The sequence below is a fragment of the Hoplias malabaricus genome, chromosome 6 (genome assembly GCF_029633855.1).
Source record: "Hoplias malabaricus isolate fHopMal1 chromosome 6, fHopMal1.hap1, whole genome shotgun sequence".
Classification (NCBI taxonomy): Eukaryota; Metazoa; Chordata; class Actinopteri; order Characiformes; family Erythrinidae; genus Hoplias; species Hoplias malabaricus.
The window spans coordinates 20,485,348-20,505,642 of NC_089805.1; the positions used below are offsets into that span (position 1 = coordinate 20,485,348).

General features: G+C 46.2%; 1 protein-coding gene across 1 annotated transcript in view; it reads left to right on the plus strand.

Annotated features, from left to right (window-relative positions):
• Positions 1-20,295, plus strand: part of grin2da (glutamate receptor, ionotropic, N-methyl D-aspartate 2D, a) — a 196,206-nt gene that overhangs the window by 150,303 nt on the left and 25,608 nt on the right. Inside the window, exons 8-11 of the mRNA XM_066675472.1 lie at positions 2,095-2,248; positions 16,393-16,518; positions 16,808-17,037; positions 17,301-17,461. Of these exons, the coding sequence (XP_066531569.1) occupies positions 2,095-2,248; positions 16,393-16,518; positions 16,808-17,037; positions 17,301-17,461 (671 nt within the window). The remainder of the gene's footprint in view (positions 1-2,094; positions 2,249-16,392; positions 16,519-16,807; positions 17,038-17,300; positions 17,462-20,295) is intronic.

Consider the following 20,295-nt stretch of genomic DNA (forward strand, 5'->3'; position numbering starts at 1 on the left):
TATAAAATGACAAGCTTAAATAATTCAAATTTCAAACAAAGTTCAAATTCAAATACTTATGTCATTGATTTAGCTCCATAAAAGTATGTCACCTGCAAACCATGGATAGGGTGTGGAATTTGCAGAATGAATATTTTAAGGCAGAACTTGAGTTATACCATAACTCCATTTGGTGTGTAGTACATTTTATGTGAAGTCACATTAAACAATACTAATGATATAATTAATAAAATATTGGTTTGATTCTGGGTAGGTTATGGACCCACTGAGACCCCAATCAGGATGATTAAATGAGTGAATGGATGGAAATATGGGTACTTAATAATGATCTTAAGAACAACTTCATGTGTAGTAGCAAGTACAGGAAAACTGAAGGAAAGCATGTAAAAAGGAAGTGAAGGAAAGCATGCAGAAATGTAAAAAATGAAGAAAAACATATTGTTAAATGCAGTTACCATGGTTTAAATGTTGTGGTTTACAATCAGACATAACCCCCATTGGTGCAAACAACCCATGGTTGAAAACAGTGGAATATATTTAGTATATATTCTATATATTCAAATATGTATTTATTATATATCTCTATTTAATGTTAGATATATTTTGAGACTGTAATAGAGCATTTTGCAGTGCAGCATCACATCCTTCGGGCTCCCTCCATTTTGACAGAATTAATCTTTCTTGATTTCACTCATTCATTCATTTTCTCTCATTGTATTCAGCATGTATTATGCATAGACATAATAAAATTCCTGTGGTGTCAATGAATCTTGACTGCTAGCCTCATCTTCAATGAGCTATAAGCTAATAAATTCAAGCAAGGTTTTATAAGTCCTATCCCAAAAATAAAGTCATAAAGAAAACAGCAAGATTTTATTTGACGTAAAATGGATGCCGGAGTTAAGTTATATGGCTACATTAAGAGTTTTTGGCTTCTGAGCTGTAACAAAATTAATGCAGCTTTGCACTCACATCCTCTTTGTGGACTGGTATTAACACGTTGCTATTGGACAGCTCATTGTGTTTGGACTATATTCTGTATGTAATATTTGCTAACTATGACACAGTTTGGGAGCATTTAGCGTTCTGGAGGAGACCTAGCTTAAGGATGTAACTGGCAATGAATAATCTGGGCAGACTCTTTGTCCATTTTTAGTGGAGTCCTACTTTACAATGTGAGTTAACATTGTAGATGTTCAAATAAAAATAAAATGTAACTCCAAAGAAAACAAAAAATCTTTGTAACTTTCAGTAGAAGTAATTTTGGAGCATTTTTATTGGTCTATTAATCATGAAATTTTCACACAGTTGTGAAGGGCAACAGCTGTGTTCAAATGTTGAAGCAACATAAGATCCCACAAAAATTGAGATACACTACATGCTTTCTATTTGAAAGCGATGTTATATTATTTGTTTTATCAAGTGTACAAAGGGTTTAAATGCTTTTTTTGTACTTGGAAATTTAGACATTTTCCTACTCTTTTGTCATTTTATGGTGACTTTTGTGTTGTAATAAAAATGACTATTGATATTTAATAAAAAAAAATAAAAAATTAAGCCGTTTGAAACTGGCAAGCTAAAAGAATTTATTCTTCAACACGTGCATTGATTTGTTCAGTTTTTGTGGATTACATTATATCCAAAAGTACATGTGAGATTTGGTTTAGATGATTCAAAGATGGTGATTAAAATGTTAAATTACTAAAAAATGTAACTTTTAGATTTATAGATAGTTTTTGTTGTTGCTGAATAAAAAGATAATAATCATTCCATTAAATCACAAAAGAGCCAGATAATATTTGAATTTTGAACTACAATAATATGCTACACAAAAATGCTATTCAATTTATTTCCACAGATTTTAGATTCTAACATAATTTTTTTGTAGGCCTATGTAAAAAAAAAGCTGTTTATGTAGAGCCAACTTTATTTTTAGACTTAAGTCTGCTTTGATTGCACATAAATTAATTTACAGTTCTATATCATTGATGTAGTTGCACCAGACCCACTTATTTGTACACCTAATATTTTATTTTATTTTATTTTGTTATTCTTAATATTATTCCTAATGAATTTTACCTCTCTTCTCACAAGGTGGTTTCCAAACGAGCTGACATGGCCATTGGCTCACTGACCATCAACGAGGAGAGGTCGGAGGTGGTGGAGTTTTCGGTTCCCTTCGTTGAGACTGGCATCAGCGTGATGGTCTCTCGTAGCAACGGCACTGTCTCTCCATCTGCTTTTCTCGGTGAGACAGGCCCTTGCTTCCTTTATTCGCTTTAGAAGTTTTTCATACTGTCAAATTCTCTCCTCAGCTCTGAAAATGAAGCTGTAGAACCCCTCATAGAGCTGGTGTGGGCTGAAAAAGTGTCCAAACAGCCTCTCAATTGTGACTTTCTTTCTCTCTCCCCCCAACCCCCACACATAGTCTATCTTTGTCCCTCTGTATACAACACAGATTGCCCATTTGACTTGCTGTTTGGCAATTTCTGGAGCTGCTACTGCAGCTCATGAAAGCATGGCCTTGATTTCAGAGTGAGATTTGTCTGCACATGTTGCGTCTTCAAAACCAGAATGGTCTCACGCTGTGGGGGAAGGGTGATTTGCAGTCATTTTCATCTAGTGAATCAAATAAGCACAGAAGAGTGATGAGGAAGATATACATCTGTCAGTGAAACCTCTTTATTTGTGGTTTTTGACATTCATGGTGAAGGGCGTCAATCAGACTCGCTCAATTCCAGTCAATTCCACTGTGAAATTACCATATCCACACATCCTCGCATAACTCAAGATGCCTTGAGACTAATGAATCAATAACACGTGTTGTGATTTGTGCCATGTTTTGGCTGTCTTTAATTACTCTTTTGCTTTCCTTTGACTTCCACAAAGAAAATGAATGGCAAATGTGTCCCACACCCTCACTTCTATCAGTTGCACTTTTAAAAAAGAGGTGCTTCAAAGGTTCTATGAGCGTTATACCATTATTCTTTGCTCAAGGAACCCTATGTAGAAACACCAACCTCAAGGTCCACCTTAGATGTTAAGTCAGAGACAGTAGCTTATCTATTGTTGTAGTTTGTGTTGCTCATCCTCCAATCCTTCATCGGTGGACCCAGGACACCGTTGACAGGATATTTTTAGTCGGTGGGCTATTCTCAGTCCAGCAGTGACACTGAGGGCATTAAAAACTCCAGCAGCACTGCTGTGTCTGATCCACTAGTACTAACACAACAGAGGCTAACACATGACCACAACGTCAGTGTCACTGCAGCACTGAGAAACATCCAAAACCCAAATCATAACTGCTCTGTACTGGTCCTGTGGGGGTCCTGACCATTGATGAAAATTGTGAAAGGGGCTAAGAAAGTATGCAGGGCATCAGGCACATTAGAGTCTTTATTTGCTCCTGTATGGTCAGTGGAGCTGATAAAATGGACACTGAACTTAAAAACAAGGTAGGTGTCCATTTTTATCTAAAAGCATAGCCAAAGGGTCATTTGTAATCCAGAAGTAAGTTTAATCCTACCTCAGTACTTGACCTCACTAATGTTCTCATGCATGCCATCAATGCCATCAATTTCACAGCTGTGTTCCAACATCTAGTATAAAGCCTTCCCAGAAAAGTAGAAGGTGCAAAATTAGAAGCATTTTACATGAATTCCTTTCATCTGAGAAGGACGTTTTGGCCCAATAGTCTAGCACTGCATGTAAACCAATATAATCCATTTGAAAATGTAAACTTAAACTAGAGAATTTCTGAATTGTATTATATCATATAATAACTATGTTGACATGAGCACAGTAGCTCATTAAATTTATCCATTCTTAGTTAACTTCAGATGTATTACCTACTCTAACATGCTCTAATGCTGACTATAAACAAAAGAAAGAATGGATCTATCTGGATAAGAGGAAAGCTGATAATAAATGTAATAGTTTCCTCACCATTTGCTAGTTTGCATGCCAATCTAATGTGTTTACGAAGCCCCAGTGTCTGTAAATAAATAATAAAAAAAAGTGTCTCAGCTGGGTATAGCACATTTATAGAAGGGTTCTATATGGCACGAAAAAGAGTTCTTCTATGATTACAGCATCAGTGTCATATAGAATCCTTTTCTAAAAGGTGCTATATGGAACCATCTATAATATATCCTCCATCAATCTGTAGAACCTATTCATTTATCATGCAAAAGGTTCTTATTAAATGACCTTTAATGAAGTGCCCTTGTAGAACCTTCATTTTTAAGTGTGTTCCCTTGTAGAACTCTAGAGTATACATTAAAAGAGAACATCTATGATTGTGGTTTTCTGGTTTTTTATTTAGAAGCTCTGTGTCTTTAAGGTGGAACAGTGTGTTTGTTTGTCACAAAAAAAAACCAAAAAAAAAAAACCAACTGTTATATGTGGCTGAAGTTTAACTTGTCTGTGATTTTTAATCACTGGTTGAATTACCATAGAAGCTAATCTGTAATTTGAGTTGTTTTGTTTTGTAGCAGTTTCAGTAATGCCGTTAGCCGTCTGCCGAGTTTGGAGACATTTCCACCTTAAGTGATCCGAAACAGCAGAAATAACCCACCTATGGAGCAGGAATAGAGCAATATCCTCTTCTCTGTGTATGCTGTTTGGAGTTCTCTCCGTTGTCTAAAAAATTCTGAATGCCCCATGATCAGAGAGAAAGAGAGAAAGACTGGTATGCTAGCTAGACCGAGCCAGTTTGTTTCTTTATTTAGCTTCATAAACACATTAAACCGGTTTTAAGCATGTAGACAGACTAGAGAGTTAACAAATGGTGAGGAAACATCTTCTGAATTCTATAAAAAGTGTTTTTTATTACAATCGTAAACATTGCCTTTAATGAAACATCTCTTGCTTGGTGGGCTTCAGAACCATAAATTAGAAAAATAAAATTGTGCCAGCATTAATAAATATGTCTGATGTTATGTCACTTTCCTTCATTCTCCTGTTTTTTTGGGTTCTTTTTTCCCGCTCATATCCTGTGCCTGTTTTTTCTGTGTTTGTTTTTCACTGTCCCCAAACTCCATGTTTGTTGGTCTCTGTCTCCACTCACTGTTTTCAATTTGTGCTTTCTGTGACTCCCACCTCCATGTTATCTTCCTCCTGCCAAGTATCTGTCCCTCCAGTTAATCAATGCTCATAGCTTCTCTTATGAAAAGCCTGGTGGGGTGCAGTAAACTCTGTATGGGCAACAACTGAACGTACACATAAAAGATACAGGACTCACCTGACTACAGTGACAGGTTTTACATTAATAAAATATTTATCATAAATGTAAGAGCCAGCCACACGCTCGCAAAATGAAGACTGCTAGAAGTACTGGGCTCTACACAACAGCTACAGACAGATATTTTGAATGCATATGGATGTTTTCATATGTCAAAAGCACAACAATGTTTGTTATAAATTTTTTTTAATTGATGGAATGCCTGAAGATATTAAAATGTAAAAACAAAAACAAAACAAACAAGCACAACAAGGGAAATCCAAAGGAAAAGTCAAAAATGAAGCAAAAAGTCAAAATCCAGAAAATACATGTAGATCTAGAAAGGGTTAGTCACGAGTCATCCTCAAAGTCCAGGGGGATGACTCACGAACAGGAACAGAAGTGGCCAGGACCACCGACACAGTAACAGAACTGGCAGGAGCCACAGTCACATAAACAGAAGTGGCGAGGGTCACTGCCGACACAGGAACAGAAATGGCCGGGACCACCGACACAGGAACAGAAGCGGCCGGGACTGCCGTAACAGGAACAGAAACTGCCTGGACCGCCGACACAGGAACAGAAGCGGCCAGGACCGCCGACACAGTAACAGAAGCGGCCGGACCGCCGTAACAGGAACAGAAACGGCCTGGACCGCTGACACAGGAACAAAAGCGGCCAAGACCGCCGACACAGGGACAGAAGCGGCCGGGACTGCTGTAACAGGAACAGAAGTGGCCGGGACCACCGACACAGGAACAGAAGAGGCCGGGACCACCGACACAGGAACAGAAGCGGCCGGGACCGCCGACACAGGAACAGAAGCGGCCGGGACCGCCGTAACAGAAACAGAAACTGCCTGGACCGCCGACACAGGAACAGAAGCGGCCAGGACCGCTTACACAGTAACAGAAGCGGCCGGGACCACCGTAACAGGAACAGAAACTGCCTGGACCGCCGACACAGGAACAGAAGCGGCCAGGACCGCTGACACAGTAACAGAAGCGGCCGGGACCGCCGACACAGGAACAGAAGCGGCCGGGACCGCCGTAACAGGAACAGAAGAGGCCGGGACCGCCGACACAGTAACAGAAGCGGCCGGGACCGCCGTAACAGGAACAGAATCGGCCAGGACCGCTGACACAGGAACAAAAGCGGCCAGGACCGCCGTAACAGGAACAGAAGCGGCCGGGACTGCCGACACAGGAACAGAAGCGGCCGGGACCGCCAACACAGGAACAGAAACTGCCTGGACTACCGACACAGGAACAGAAGCGGCCAGGAACGCCGACACAGTAACAGAAGCGGCCGGGACCGCCGACACAGGAACAGAAGCGGCCGGGACCGCCGTAACAGAAACAGAAACTGCCTGGACCGCCGACACAGGAACAGAAGCGGCCAGGACCGCTGACACAGTAACAGAAGCGGCCGGGACCACCGTAACAGGAACAGAAACTGCCTGGACCGCCGACACAGGAACAGAAGCGGCCAGGACCGCTGACACAGTAACAGAAGCGGCCGGGACCGCCGACACAGGAACAGAAGAGGCCGGGACCGCCGTAACAGGAACAGAAGAGGCCGGGACCGCCGACACAGTAACAGAAGCGGCCGGGACCGCCGTAACAGGAACAGAAGCGGCCAGGACCGCTGACACAGGAACAAAAGCGGCCAGGACCGCCGTAACAGGAACAGAAGCGGCCGGGACTGCCGACACAGGAACAGAAGCGGCCGGGACCGCCAACACAGGAACAGAAACTGCCTGGACTACCGACACAGGAACAGAAGCGGCCAGGAACGCCGACACAGGAACAGAAGCGGCCGGGACTGCTGTAACAGGAACAGAAGTGGCCGGGACCACCGACACAGGAACAGAAGCGGCCGAGACCGCCGACACAGGAACAGAAGCCTCCGGGACCGCCGTAACAGAAACAGAAACTGCCTGGACCGCCGACACAGGAACAGAAGCAGCCAGGACCGCCGACACAGTAACAGAAGCGGCCGGGACCGCCGTAACAGGAACAGAAGAGGCCGGGACCACCGTAACAGGAACAGAAGAGGCCGAGATCGCCGACACAGGAACAGAAGCGGCCGGGACCGCCGACACAGTAACAGAAGCGGCCGGGACCGCTGTAACAGTAACAGAAGCGGCCGGGACCGCCGTAACAGGAACAGAAGCGGCCGGGACCGCTGACACAGGAACAGAAGCGGCCGGGACCGCCGTAACAGAAACAGAAACTGCCTGGACTGCCGACACAGGAACAGAAGCGGCCAGGACCGCTGACACAGTAAAAGAAGCGGCCGGGACCACCGTAACAGGAACAGAAACAGCCTGGATCGCCGACACAGGAACAGAAGCGGCCAGGACCGCTGACACAGTAACAGAAGCGGCCGGGACCGCCGACACAGGAACAGAAGCGGCCGGGACCGCCGTAACAGGAACAGAAGCGGCCGGGACCGCCGACACAGTAACAGAAGCGGCCGGGACCGCCGAAACAGGAACAGAAGCGGCCTGGACCGCCGTAACAGGAACAGAAGCGGCCAGGACCGCCGTAACAGGAACAGAAGCGGCCGGGACTGCCGACACAGGAACAGAAGCGGCCGGGACCGCCAACACAGGAACAGAAACTGCCTGGACTGCCGACACAGGAACAGAAGCGGCCAGGAACGCCGACACAGGAACAGAAGCGGCCAGGACCGCTGACACAGTAACAGAAGCGGCCGGGACCGCCGACACAGGAACAGAAGCGGCCGGGACCGCCGTAACAGGAACAGAAGAGGCCGGGACCGCCGACACAGTAACAGAAGCGGCCGGGACCGCCGTAACAGGAACAGAAGCGGCCAGGACCGCTGACACAGGAACAAAAGCGGCCAGGACCGCCGTAACAGGAACAGAAGCGGCCGGGACTGCCGACACAGGAACAGAAGCGGCCGGGACCGCCAACACAGGAACAGAAACTGCCTGGACTACCGACACAGGAACAGAAGCGGCCAGGAACGCCGACACAGTAACAGAAGCGGCCGGGACCGCCGACACAGGAACAGAAGCGGCCGGGACCGCCGTAACAGAAACAGAAACTGCCTGGACCGCCGACACAGGAACAGAAGCGGCCAGGACCGCTGACACAGTAACAGAAGCGGCCGGGACCACCGTAACAGGAACAGAAACTGCCTGGACCGCCGACACAGGAACAGAAGCGGCCAGGACCGCTGACACAGTAACAGAAGCGGCCGGGACCGCCGACACAGGAACAGAAGCGGCCGGGACCGCCGTAACAGGAACAGAAGAGGCCGGGACCGCCGACACAGTAACAGAAGCGGCCGGGACCGCCGTAACAGGAACAGAAGCGGCCAGGACCGCTGACACAGGAACAAAAGCGGCCAGGACCGCCGTAACAGGAACAGAAGCGGCCGGGACTGCCGACACAGGAACAGAAGCGGCCGGGACCGCCAACACAGGAACAGAAACTGCCTGGACTACCGACACAGGAACAGAAGCGGCCAGGAACGCCGACACAGGAACAGAAGCGGCCGGGACTGCTGTAACAGGAACAGAAGTGGCCGGGACCACCGACACAGGAACAGAAGCGGCCGGGACCGCCGACACAGGAACAGAAGCGTCCGGGACCGCCGTAACAGAAACAGAAACTGCCTGGACCGCCGACACAGGAACAGAAGCAGCCAGGACCGCCGACACAGTAACAGAAGCGGCCGGGACCGCCGTAACAGGAACAGAAGAGGCCGGGACCACCGTAACAGGAACAGAAGAGGCCGAGATCGCCGACACAGGAACAGAAGCGGCCGGGACCGCCGACACAGTAACAGAAGCGGCCGGGACCGCCGTAACAGTAACAGAAGCGGCCGGGACCGCCGTAACAGGAACAGAAGCGGCCGGGACCGCTGACACAGGAACAGAAGCGGCCGGGACCGCCGTAACAGAAACAGAAACTGCCTGGACTGCCGACACAGGAACAGAAGCGGCCAGGACCGCTGACACAGTAAAAGAAGCGGCCGGGACCACCGTAACAGGAACAGAAACAGCCTGGACCGCCGACACAGGAACAGAAGCGGCCAGGACCGCTGACACAGTAACAGAAGCGGCCGGGACCGCCGACACAGGAACAGAAGCGGCCGGGACCGCCGTAACAGGAACAGAAGCGGCCGGGACCGCCGACACAGTAACAGAAGCGGCCGGGACCGCCGAAACAGGAACAGAAGCGGCCTGGACCGCCGTAACAGGAACAGAAGCGGCCAGGACCGCCGTAACAGGAACAGAAGCGGCCGGGACTGCCGACACAGGAACAGAAGCGGCCGGGACCGCCAACACAGGAACAGAAACTGCCTGGACTGCCGACACAGGAACAGAAGCGGCCAGGAACGCCGACACAGTAACAGAAGCGGCCGGGACTGCTGTTACAGGAACAGAAGCGGCCAGGACCGCCGTAACAGGAACAGAAGCGGCCGGGACTGCCGACACAGGAACAGAAGCGGCCGGGACCGCCAACACAGGAACAGAAACTGCCTGGACTGCCGACACAGGAACAGAAGCGGCCAGGAACGCCGACACAGTAACAGAAGCGGCCGGGACTGCTGTTACAGGAACAGAAGTGGCCGGGACCACCGACACAGGAACAGAAGCGGCCGGGACCGCCGACACAGGAACAGAAGCGTCCGGGACCGCCGTAACAGAAACAGAAACTGCCTGGACCGCCGACACAGGAACAGAAGCAGCCAGGACCGCCGACACAGTAACAGAAGCGGCCGGGACCGCCGTAACAGGAACAGAAGAGGCCGGGACCACCGTAACAGGAACAGAAGAGGCCGAGATCGCCGACACAGGAACAGAAGCGGCCGGGACCGCCGTAACAGTAACAGAAGCGGCCGGGACCGCCGTAACAGGAACAGAAGCGGCCGGGACCGCTGACACAGGAACAGAAGCGGCCGGGACCGCCGTAACAGAAACAGAAACTGCCTGGACTGCCGACACAGGAACAGAAGCGGCCAGGACCGCTGACACAGTAAAAGAAGCGGCCGGGACCACCGTAACAGGAACAGAAACAGCCTGGACCGCCGACACAGGAACAGAAGCGGCCAGGACCGCTGACACAGTAACAGAAGCGGCCGGGACCGCCGACACAGGAACAGAAGCGGCCGGGACCGCCGTAACAGGAACAGAAGCGGCCGGGACCGCCGACACAGTAACAGAAGCGGCCGGGACCGCCGAAACAGGAACAGAAGCGGCCTGGACCGCCGTAACAGGAACAGAAGCGGCCAGGACCGCCGTAACAGGAACAGAAGCGGCCGGGACTGCCGACACAGGAACAGAAGCGGCCGGGATCGCCAACACAGGAACAGAAACTGCCTGGACTGCCGACACAGGAACAGAAGCGGCCAGGAACGCCGACACAGTAACAGAAGCGGCCGGGACTGCTGTTACAGGAACAGAAGCGGCCAGGACCGCCGTAACAGGAACAGAAGCGGCCGGGACTGCCGACACAGGAACAGAAGCGGCCGGGACCGCCAACACAGGAACAGAAACTGCCTGGACTGCCGACACAGGAACAGAAGCGGCCAGGAACGCCGACACAGTAACAGAAGCGGCCGGGACTGCTGTTACAGGAACAGAAGTGGCCGGGACCACCGACACGGGAACAGAAGCGGCAGGGACCGCCGACACAGGAACAGAAGCGGCCGGGACCGCCGTAACAGAAACAGAAAATGCCTGGACCGCCGACACAGTAACAGAAGCAGCCAGGACCGCCGACACAGTAACAGAAGCGGCCGAGACCACCGTAACAGGAACAGAAGAGGCCGGGACCGCCGTAACAGGAACAGAAGAGGCCGGGACCGCCGACACAGGAACAGAAGCGGCCGGGACCGCCGACACAGTAACAGAAGCGGCCGGGACCGCCGTAACAGTAACAGAAGCGGCCGGGACCGCCGTAACAGGAACAGAAACGGCCTGGACCGCTGACACAGGAACAGAAGCGGCCTGGACCGCCGACACAGGAACAGAAGCGGCTAGGACCGCCGACACAGTAACAGAAGCGGCCGGGACCGGCGTAACAGGAACAAAAACGGCCTGGACCGCTGACACAGGAACAAAAGCGGCCAGGACCGCCGACACAGGAACAGAAGCTGCCTGGACCACCGACACAGGAACAGAAGCGGCCAGGACCGCCGACACAGTAACAGAAGCATCCGGGACCGCCGTAACAGGAACAGAAACGGCCTGGACCGCTGACACAGGAACAAGAGCGGCCAGGACCGCCGTAACAGTAACAGAAGCGGCCGGGACCGCCAACACAGGAACAGAAACGGCCTGGACCACTGACACAGGAACAGAAGCGTCCTGGACCGCCGACACAGGAACAGAAGCGGCCAGGACCGCCGACACAGTAACAGAAGCGGCCGGGACCACCGTAACAGGAACAGAAGCAGCCGGGACCGCCGACACAGGTACAGAAATTGCCTGTACTGCCGACACAGGAACAGAAGCGGCCAGGACCGCCGACACAGTAACAGAAGCGGCCGGGACTGCTGTAACAGGAACAGAAGTGGCCGGGACCACCGACACAGGAACAGAAGCGGCCGGGACCACCAACACAGAAACAGTAGCGGCCGGGACCGCCGACACAGGAACAGAAGCGGCCGGGACCGCCGACACAGGAACAGAAACTGCCTGGACCGCCGACACAGTAACAGAAGAGGCCGGGACCGCCGAAACAGGAACAGAAGCGGCTGGGACCACCGACACAGGAACAGAAGAGGCCGGGACCGCCGACACAGGAACAGAAGCGTCCGGGACCGCCGACACAGTAACAGAAGCGGCCTTGACCGCCGTAACAGTAACAGAAGCGGCCGGGACCGCCGTAACAGGAACAGAAACGGCCTGGACCGCTGACACAGGAACAGAAGCGGCTGGGACCACCGACACAGGAACAGAAGCGGCCGGGACCGCCGACACAGGAACAGAAACTGCCTGGACTGCCGACACAGGAACAGAAGCTGCCAGGAACGCCGACACAGTAACAGAAGCGGCCGGGACTGCTGTAACAGGAACAGAAGTGGCCGGGACCACCGACACAGGAACAGAAGCGGCCGGGATCACCACCGACACAGGAACAGAAGCGGCCGGGATCACCACCGACACAGGAACAGAAGCGGCCGGGACCGCCGTAACAGGAACAGAAGCGGCCGGGACTGCCGACACAGTAACAGAAGCGGCCGGGACCACCGTAACAGGAACAGAAGAGGCTGGGACCGCCGTAACAGGAACAGAAGAGGCCGGGACCGCCGACACAGGAACAGAAGCGGCCGGGACCGCCGACACAGGAACAGAAGCGGCCTTGACCACCGTAACAGTAACAGAAGCGGCCGGGACCGCTGACACAGGAACAAAAGCGGCCAGGACCGCCGACACAGGAACAGAAGCGGCCAGGACCGCCGAAACAGGAACAGAAGCGGCTGGGACCACCGACACAGGAACAGAAGCGGCTGGGACCACCGACACAGGAACAGAAGCGGCCGGGACCGCCGACACAGGAACAGAAACTGCCTGGACTGCCGACACAGGAAAAGAAGCGGCCAGGACCGCCGACACAGTAACAGAAGCGGCCGGGACTGCTGTAACAGGAACAGCCTGGACCGCCGACACAGGAACAGAAGCAGCTGGAGCCACAAGTACAGGAACAAAAACGGCCAGGACCGGCGACACAGGAGCAGAAGTGGCCGGAGCCACAGGCACAGGAACAGAAGCGGCTAGGGTCACTGCCAGCACAAGAACAGAGGTGGCTGGAACCGCCATCCCTGGAGCAGGAGCGGCAGAAGGCACCACATTCACTGGAGCAGAAGCGCCAGGCGAGTTCACTGAAGCCGGAGCGGCGGGGATCACCACGGCACTGAAATATTACCTGAATTTGGTATGAAGATTAAAAAGCCTTTTAAAAAATGCATTGAATTCCCACGTGTGTTAATGTGCCAGGCCCCACTGGCCACTAACATAGACAACCCCTGGTCTCTGTGTCAATTGTATTCCATAGTGTGACATTACTATCTGTTTAGCTTAGTGTAGCAAGATCCCAGGCCACTAGGTCTGTAAACCTGTGCTTTTATAGATGCTGCCATGCTTTCTATCACTGTAGACAATGCAAATGTTGCTGCTTATTATAAGATAATATTCCAAATGAAATCCTCATCACTATGTGCTTACTGGTTTCTTTTTTAAATCAAGAAAAAATGACTTAAAGTCTGATTCTGTGGAACTAGATTAAAATGATGGTCCTTAAAATATCAAAATATATTTGACTGCAGGGTTGAGACATGACATTACTGAATGGGGAAAAGGTTAAAAGCTTTAGTCATTAGCTGCTTTTTTTTTTTTGCTTCTGTGTTGAAATTAAATCAGGAATATATGGTAAAGACATGGTTGCTGTGCAACTGTGCTGCTCTGGCTGGTGTCTACTTATTATAAAAAAGTCTCCCACTGTTAGTTGCCACTATTGTCATCTTTGTACTGCTGCAAATCTCAGAGGGCAAAGGCTCATACCATCTATTTAAAAAAAAGAAAATGCTCTAAGGTGTGAGCATTTATCCTCTTTAAAAAATAAATAAATAAAAAAACAGAGCAAAGCTTTAAACAGATTGAGGAGGATAAGTGAAATGGGATTTGCGGTACACTATACAAAGGAACAGCACCTCTAGATGGCTCTAAAGAGAATTCTGTACAATTACTGAGGCATATAACATATCCCTTTTATGTACACACTAGTGGGGGAATATATTATGGAGGAAGAAAAATATCACAACTTGCTTTCCAGAAAAGGTCAAGAATTCAATATCCAACACTGTCTAATTGTTTTAAAGCCCAAATCAAAGCCGTGCTTTATTTCTAATTAAGTTAATCTTGCTCTTGTGGGCATACAATGTAAATGTACAAAATATGCCCTGTTCACTGCACTGCAGGGGACCACAGGATGAGACATGCATATATTAACATTACATTGTCATGCAGTTGGGTGGCAGGCTAGTGAATATTAGCCAGTTTGTAAAAATGTAAGCTCTTATTTCAGTCAGTGACCTCAAAAAATAGGCCTGTGTGTTTTCTCCAAGCTCACTTAATAGAATAGAATACGATACAATTACAATGAAATAGAAATTACAAGTACTATGAAATAGAGTACAATATAATACACTTTAGGTCAAGGAAATTGTTTGCCTTACAAGTTATAGAATGTGTAATGAAAACTTGATTTATTGTAACTTAAAACATCAAGTTATTACACCTAAAAATGTAATAACTGATTTTAAGGTTTTTTTTAAATTGTTCTACCATCTGCCCTGCCCAAAAATCCTAGTTCAAGTGAATTAAATATTGATTTCTACTTAGTTTTCATTTTGATTCCATTTATTTGACCATAATACTGTAATGAGGGTTAACGGGACTGAGCCATTGCAACATTTTATGCAACCTTTATTGAACCCTCAAAAGAGCACAGGGAAAATCAAGCAAGCCCCAACATTAACAAATACACAGAAGCATCTCAAAATAGGCCCTAAAACCAAAGAAGGGTGTGGCTGCTTAGCATGCTGCTAGATCTGCCATGAGCTTTCCTGCCCCTTCACTCGGAGCCACCACAATGCTGAAACTTGTATCTTCATGCAACCAGCCATTGGTTATAGAGTAAACATCACCGAGTGAAAATGTCAGTTACACTGATTAAAACAAACAGCTCCTGATAGTTTTTCCTGATTCACCAACCTGATTTATTTTAAACAGAGAGAACCTGGCATCACTTATACTTTATTATTATACATCACTATAATCTGAACCCGCTGTAAACAATGGTTAAACCATGGCATTTTAAAGACTCTATTCGTTTATCTGGCTCTGCTGTCCTGATTTAAACTGATTTAGAAGCTCTTCCCATCACAACTGGTGTAAACACGGAGTGGCTCGCTGGAGATAACCAAGGTTCAAATATCCTGAATGAAACCAGTTCAAGATCCAGTGTTAGTTGAAAAGGGCAAAAATGAATGTGAGATGGTGGAATTAATTTACCTCAAGGTTCATGCTATAATGTATAATAATAATACTGGCACTGGTGTACTGATATTCAACACTCTGCCTACATTCCCTCTTGTTTTTATTGCTTAAATATTATATAATACAATAAAACAGGATAGAATACAATGGAATAGAATAGAACACAGTAGAATACAATGCACTACACATATACGATTAAGTTGCACCTTCCTTATTAGATGTTTAAATAAAAAATACAATAAGAACTATACAATTATATTTATATCCTATGTGTGCAACTCTAACAATGAAGTACACCAACCACATGGGAGGAGCTGCCACATGTGTGAACATCTGTCTTAGTGACAGATGATGCAACCAACAACAACAAAGACAAGGCTGCATCATGTGGCATCATGAATTGGAGAGTGTGAGAGAATTTGCCATGAACCGTGCAAGAAGCATCATTACATTCAGCAAAGTGTTGTAGGCTGTGCCCAGTCCCTGCCTGTAAATCCACTGGAAAATAAGACTCTAACTTACCATAGGCTTTAGAAAGCTGAGTAATACACCCAATGAACCATGGATGCACCAGCATCTACGACAGTCCCTGTGTCACTCATTGATCCCTACTCTTTTGTTGATTTGCTGGGAACACTAAGCCATAGAGTTCTCACATATGTCTGATCAGCCAATATAGACTTAACAGGTTTTATGCATCATTTTTCTACCTTTCTAGATGCAAAACACCTTAAGGAAGTGGCTTGGAAGTCAGCCAGTCAGTCATATACTCATGTAATCACTCATGGGTCTGAAATGGCTCCCTATACACTACTCCCTAAATTACTCACTGTATAGTGCACTATTCTAGGGACCTCAGTTCAGAATGGTAGTGAATTATTTTGTGCATTTAGGGACTTGCACTGAAAATTGTCCATTGTTTTCAGACACAGCTACAAAATGGTGGCAAACCAAAATAGTGCACTATATAGTAAATAGGGCACATTTTGAATACAGAGGTGGTTAGGAAGTGCACTATTTCCTTGAACAGTATGTGCTCTGCAGAATGCTGTCCTAGAATGAAATTGAAGTCTGTGATGGGTTGTTTTGTCTTGCATTGAGCTAAGCTATTGTCCTCTGTTTTTTACAGAGCCATACAGTCCTGCAGTGTGGGTGATGATGTTCGTCATGTGCCTGTCAGTGGTGGCCGTAACTGTCTTCATCTTTGAGTTTTTCAGCCCTGTTGGATACAACAGAAGTCTGCAAAGTGGGAAGAGTGAGTGTTATTTGAGGTTTTTTTTTCTGTAGACACATCTAGAAGGAAATCAGCGTTGCAGAACTTTGCTGATTACTAAGTTGATGTATGTAGTCATTATTATGATAATTCAATTCAGCAGCGCATGGAAAACGGATGAAATGGAAAGCAGGAGTGGAGTGCAGAACCCATTCTACACTCTGCTTTTGCACTTCCATCCCATCTGTTTCTCCTGCACTTCTCCTAGTTCTTAAGCAATGTCGATTTTTCATTGATACTGAGACTCTCTCTCTCTCTCTCTCTCTCACAGAGGCAGGAGGATCTAAGTTCACCATAGGGAAGTCTATCTGGCTGCTGTGGGCTCTGGTCTTTAATAATTCAGTTCCTGTGGAGAACCCTCGAGGAACCACTAGCAAGATCATGGTCCTGGTGTGGGCTTTTTTCGCCGTCATTTTCTTGGCGAGCTACACTGCTAACCTGGCTGCTTTCATGATCCAAGAAGAGTACATAGACACAGTGTCTGGCCTCAGTGATAAGAAGGTAATTGCTACATATATAAGAGCCCTCTACTTCTAGTGCCTCCAATCACCAATACTCTTCTCCATAACACAATGCGATATCAAACTTCTTGGATCCTCTCTCCAACTGGATAAGATGACTTAAAGGCTAATTGAGTGATTGTCGCAGGAGATAGCTCAGGAATAGATCCATGGGAATGATACTCCTCTGCCCGAAAATGAAATAAAGTGGCCATGAATTGTATATGCCTGGTATTTCAAGCATTTTCTGTTTCCTGACCACAGTTCCAGCAGCCCGCAGAGCAGTACCCTCCACTTCGTTTTGGCACAGTCCCAAATGGCAGCACAGAGGAGAACATCCGCAGCAACTATCCCAACATGCATCAGTTCATGGTGCGCAATAACCAGAGGGGCGTTGAAGAGGCCATCGACAACCTCAAGACTGGGTGAGGGCACCATCACCAAGAACAAAGGTTTTGAGATGATGTAATGTTATGGTCTCTCCAATTTGAATGACGGCATATTTACACCTAGGATTGTACCACGTATACATACTGAAGTGGCCGCTAACACTAGAGAACAGCCCTAGAATAATAATATTGTAATATAACTCTAATAATTACATTATTATTAATTTAATAACACAAATTGAAATGAAATAATTATTACTGTGTAATAACAATATAATAATTACAATTAAATTGTATTTTTTTCCCAAAAAAGTAACACATCAAAAGGCTTGATTAATTGAGTTGAGTTCAGTGCTTTTTAATCTATTACAGTTACTGTACTGTGGGAGCAAAAGGAAATACATTTGAATAAATGAAAGTTAAGTGTATTAATGGAACCGAAGCTGTTAGAAAAAAGGAACTTAAAAAAAGGTTTGAATTAAAAGATTAAATAAGGGAGGAATCTTAAAAGTATTCACCAAGCTATACTGGGTAATAAATGGAGGAATAAATAAAATTCATAAATTAAAGAAAGAGGCCTTTTTTGCTGGAATCTAACAGACATGAACATAGACAGATATGCAAGTGATGGACCATTTGCAGCTTTAAAAGCAAGTTAAGAACTTTTACATTTACCCCTAACGTAGCGGTCAACAATCTGGACCTTAATTCAGTTGGGGGCCAAAGTATCTATTAAAAAGAGACATCAAAACACCATAATCCCAAATCACTTTATATTCCCTATGTACATAGGTCATAAAATTGCTCAATCTAGATAAAATGAAAATCAGATTAAATGAAAATGTGGGCCTACTTTATGTGAATGTCTTTAACAACTGATTAAGTACACATTTATAATGTATGTAACCGTTGTGCAACTACTGCTAGTATTTCCACCCTTACCATAGTACAAGAAAATATTCTTATTATATTTTAAGTTTCCACCTTCAATTATTCAGCAGTTTCATTTTGCTGGCCTTATTTAAATCAATTAAATTTAGTTTATTATGCGCTTTTTACACCTGGTTTTGGCTCCTGACAAGAGTGGCAAAGTAATAATAATAATAATAATAATAATAATAAAAATTATCATTATCATTATTATTATTATTATTATTATTACTATAATGAAAATGGAATAATAAGGAAATAACACCTGCTCTTCCAACATTTCATATAAAAATTCATATTGCGAAGCAGTTCCATCTAATCTCCATGGTGCTGGATGAAGGGCAGTTGCTCCAGAGAACACAGTTTCACATCTCCACAGCCAAGTGCTGGGCTTTACACTAGAGCTGTTGCAATAACTGCATGTCATAATACCGTGCCATTGACCAGCCAACCGCAGGGAATGACAAGCAACCATCACTGCCACAGTGTATGTTTTCCATTTTATTTTTTGGCAGTGTCTTTCTTGGTTTACATTTAGATGTGTGAAATAAATGCTGAATTAATTTGTTTTAAAGAATCTTAAAGAAATGATAATAATTTTTCCCAGCTGCTAAAATTAAAACAATGGCAGCTAACTAAGTCGCAAAACCAAATGCAACTTCCCCAGTTTAGGAAGATTAGCCGGCTAATTTAGATGAGGCGATATGCAAACTCTGTGCCAGAAAGGTTGCTGTGAAACAGGGAAATGTATTCAATTTGAGATCTCATCTAGCTACCTCATCTGTAGCTGTTGAAGCCCAGCTGCCTCCACCAGCACCAAGTCATGGAGCATGTTTCATGCTTGTCTACGGAGATTGTACAATCTTTGTGATCAAAGTTGAGCATCTCTGTACACAGTGAATGCACATACAGTAGATTCATTCACCCATTAGAAGGAGTGTCTACAAATTATGAGCCTGTGGTGTGTTTTTAACAAAGTCAGGTCTCTCTGCATCGCTCTGGGATAGTAAAGGCCTACATTGAGCACTGTTTTCTCCAGAGATAAAAAAGCATTTTAAATGAATGTGTTTATATGCAGAATAAAAACATAAGCTGAATATGTTATTGTTATGATGCTAAATTATGGGAAGATGGGGGTTTATTATCAGGTTTTCTAGAACACCCTACAGTTACGTGTCTGAATAACAAGCAGTTTTCAAGCGCAGTGCCTATAAACAAGTGCATGTGTTTAGTTTATATATAACATGCCATTATTATGAAGTCATTGTCTTATATATATATATATATATATATATATATATATATATATATATATATATATATATATATATATATACACACACACACACACATACACGCACAACAATTATTAGTAATTGTGTGGGCCTCTGTGGGGGCCATTGTGGAACTGGGAAAGAAGGGGCTACAGAGTGCACCTTTATGGTTAGTGGAGCTGAGAGAACGGATACTTTATGAACACTTTTTTCATGATTATCACTAACAGCATGACAATATTAGGCAGTACTAAGTAAACAGCAAGCCATTGGTTTCAGGTCAGTATATCATACACCAATAGATAAGTGTGTATTGTTGATGAATATACTGAATTTACTATGACTACTTAATGTAAAGTCTTACATATATTCATTCTGTGCTTAGCCTTTATTAAATATGGCATACCTCTGAAAACCAAATGTGTGTTGTGAAAATGTCCGTCCTCAGTATCCTGATATTTTTACATGTCACTTACTCTTCTTCCCCTGACTCCAGATGTTAATCCCTGAAAACTGAGGTGGCTCTCATGCACCTTCACTGGAGTGTGAGTGTGTGTCCAAACAAACTGTAGTGCTGCCACTTTGGAAGTGCAGGGATCTTAGCAACCATGGCAACTGATTTTAGCCTGTGCTCCCAGGTGGCTGGGAGAGTATAGTGGGAAACAC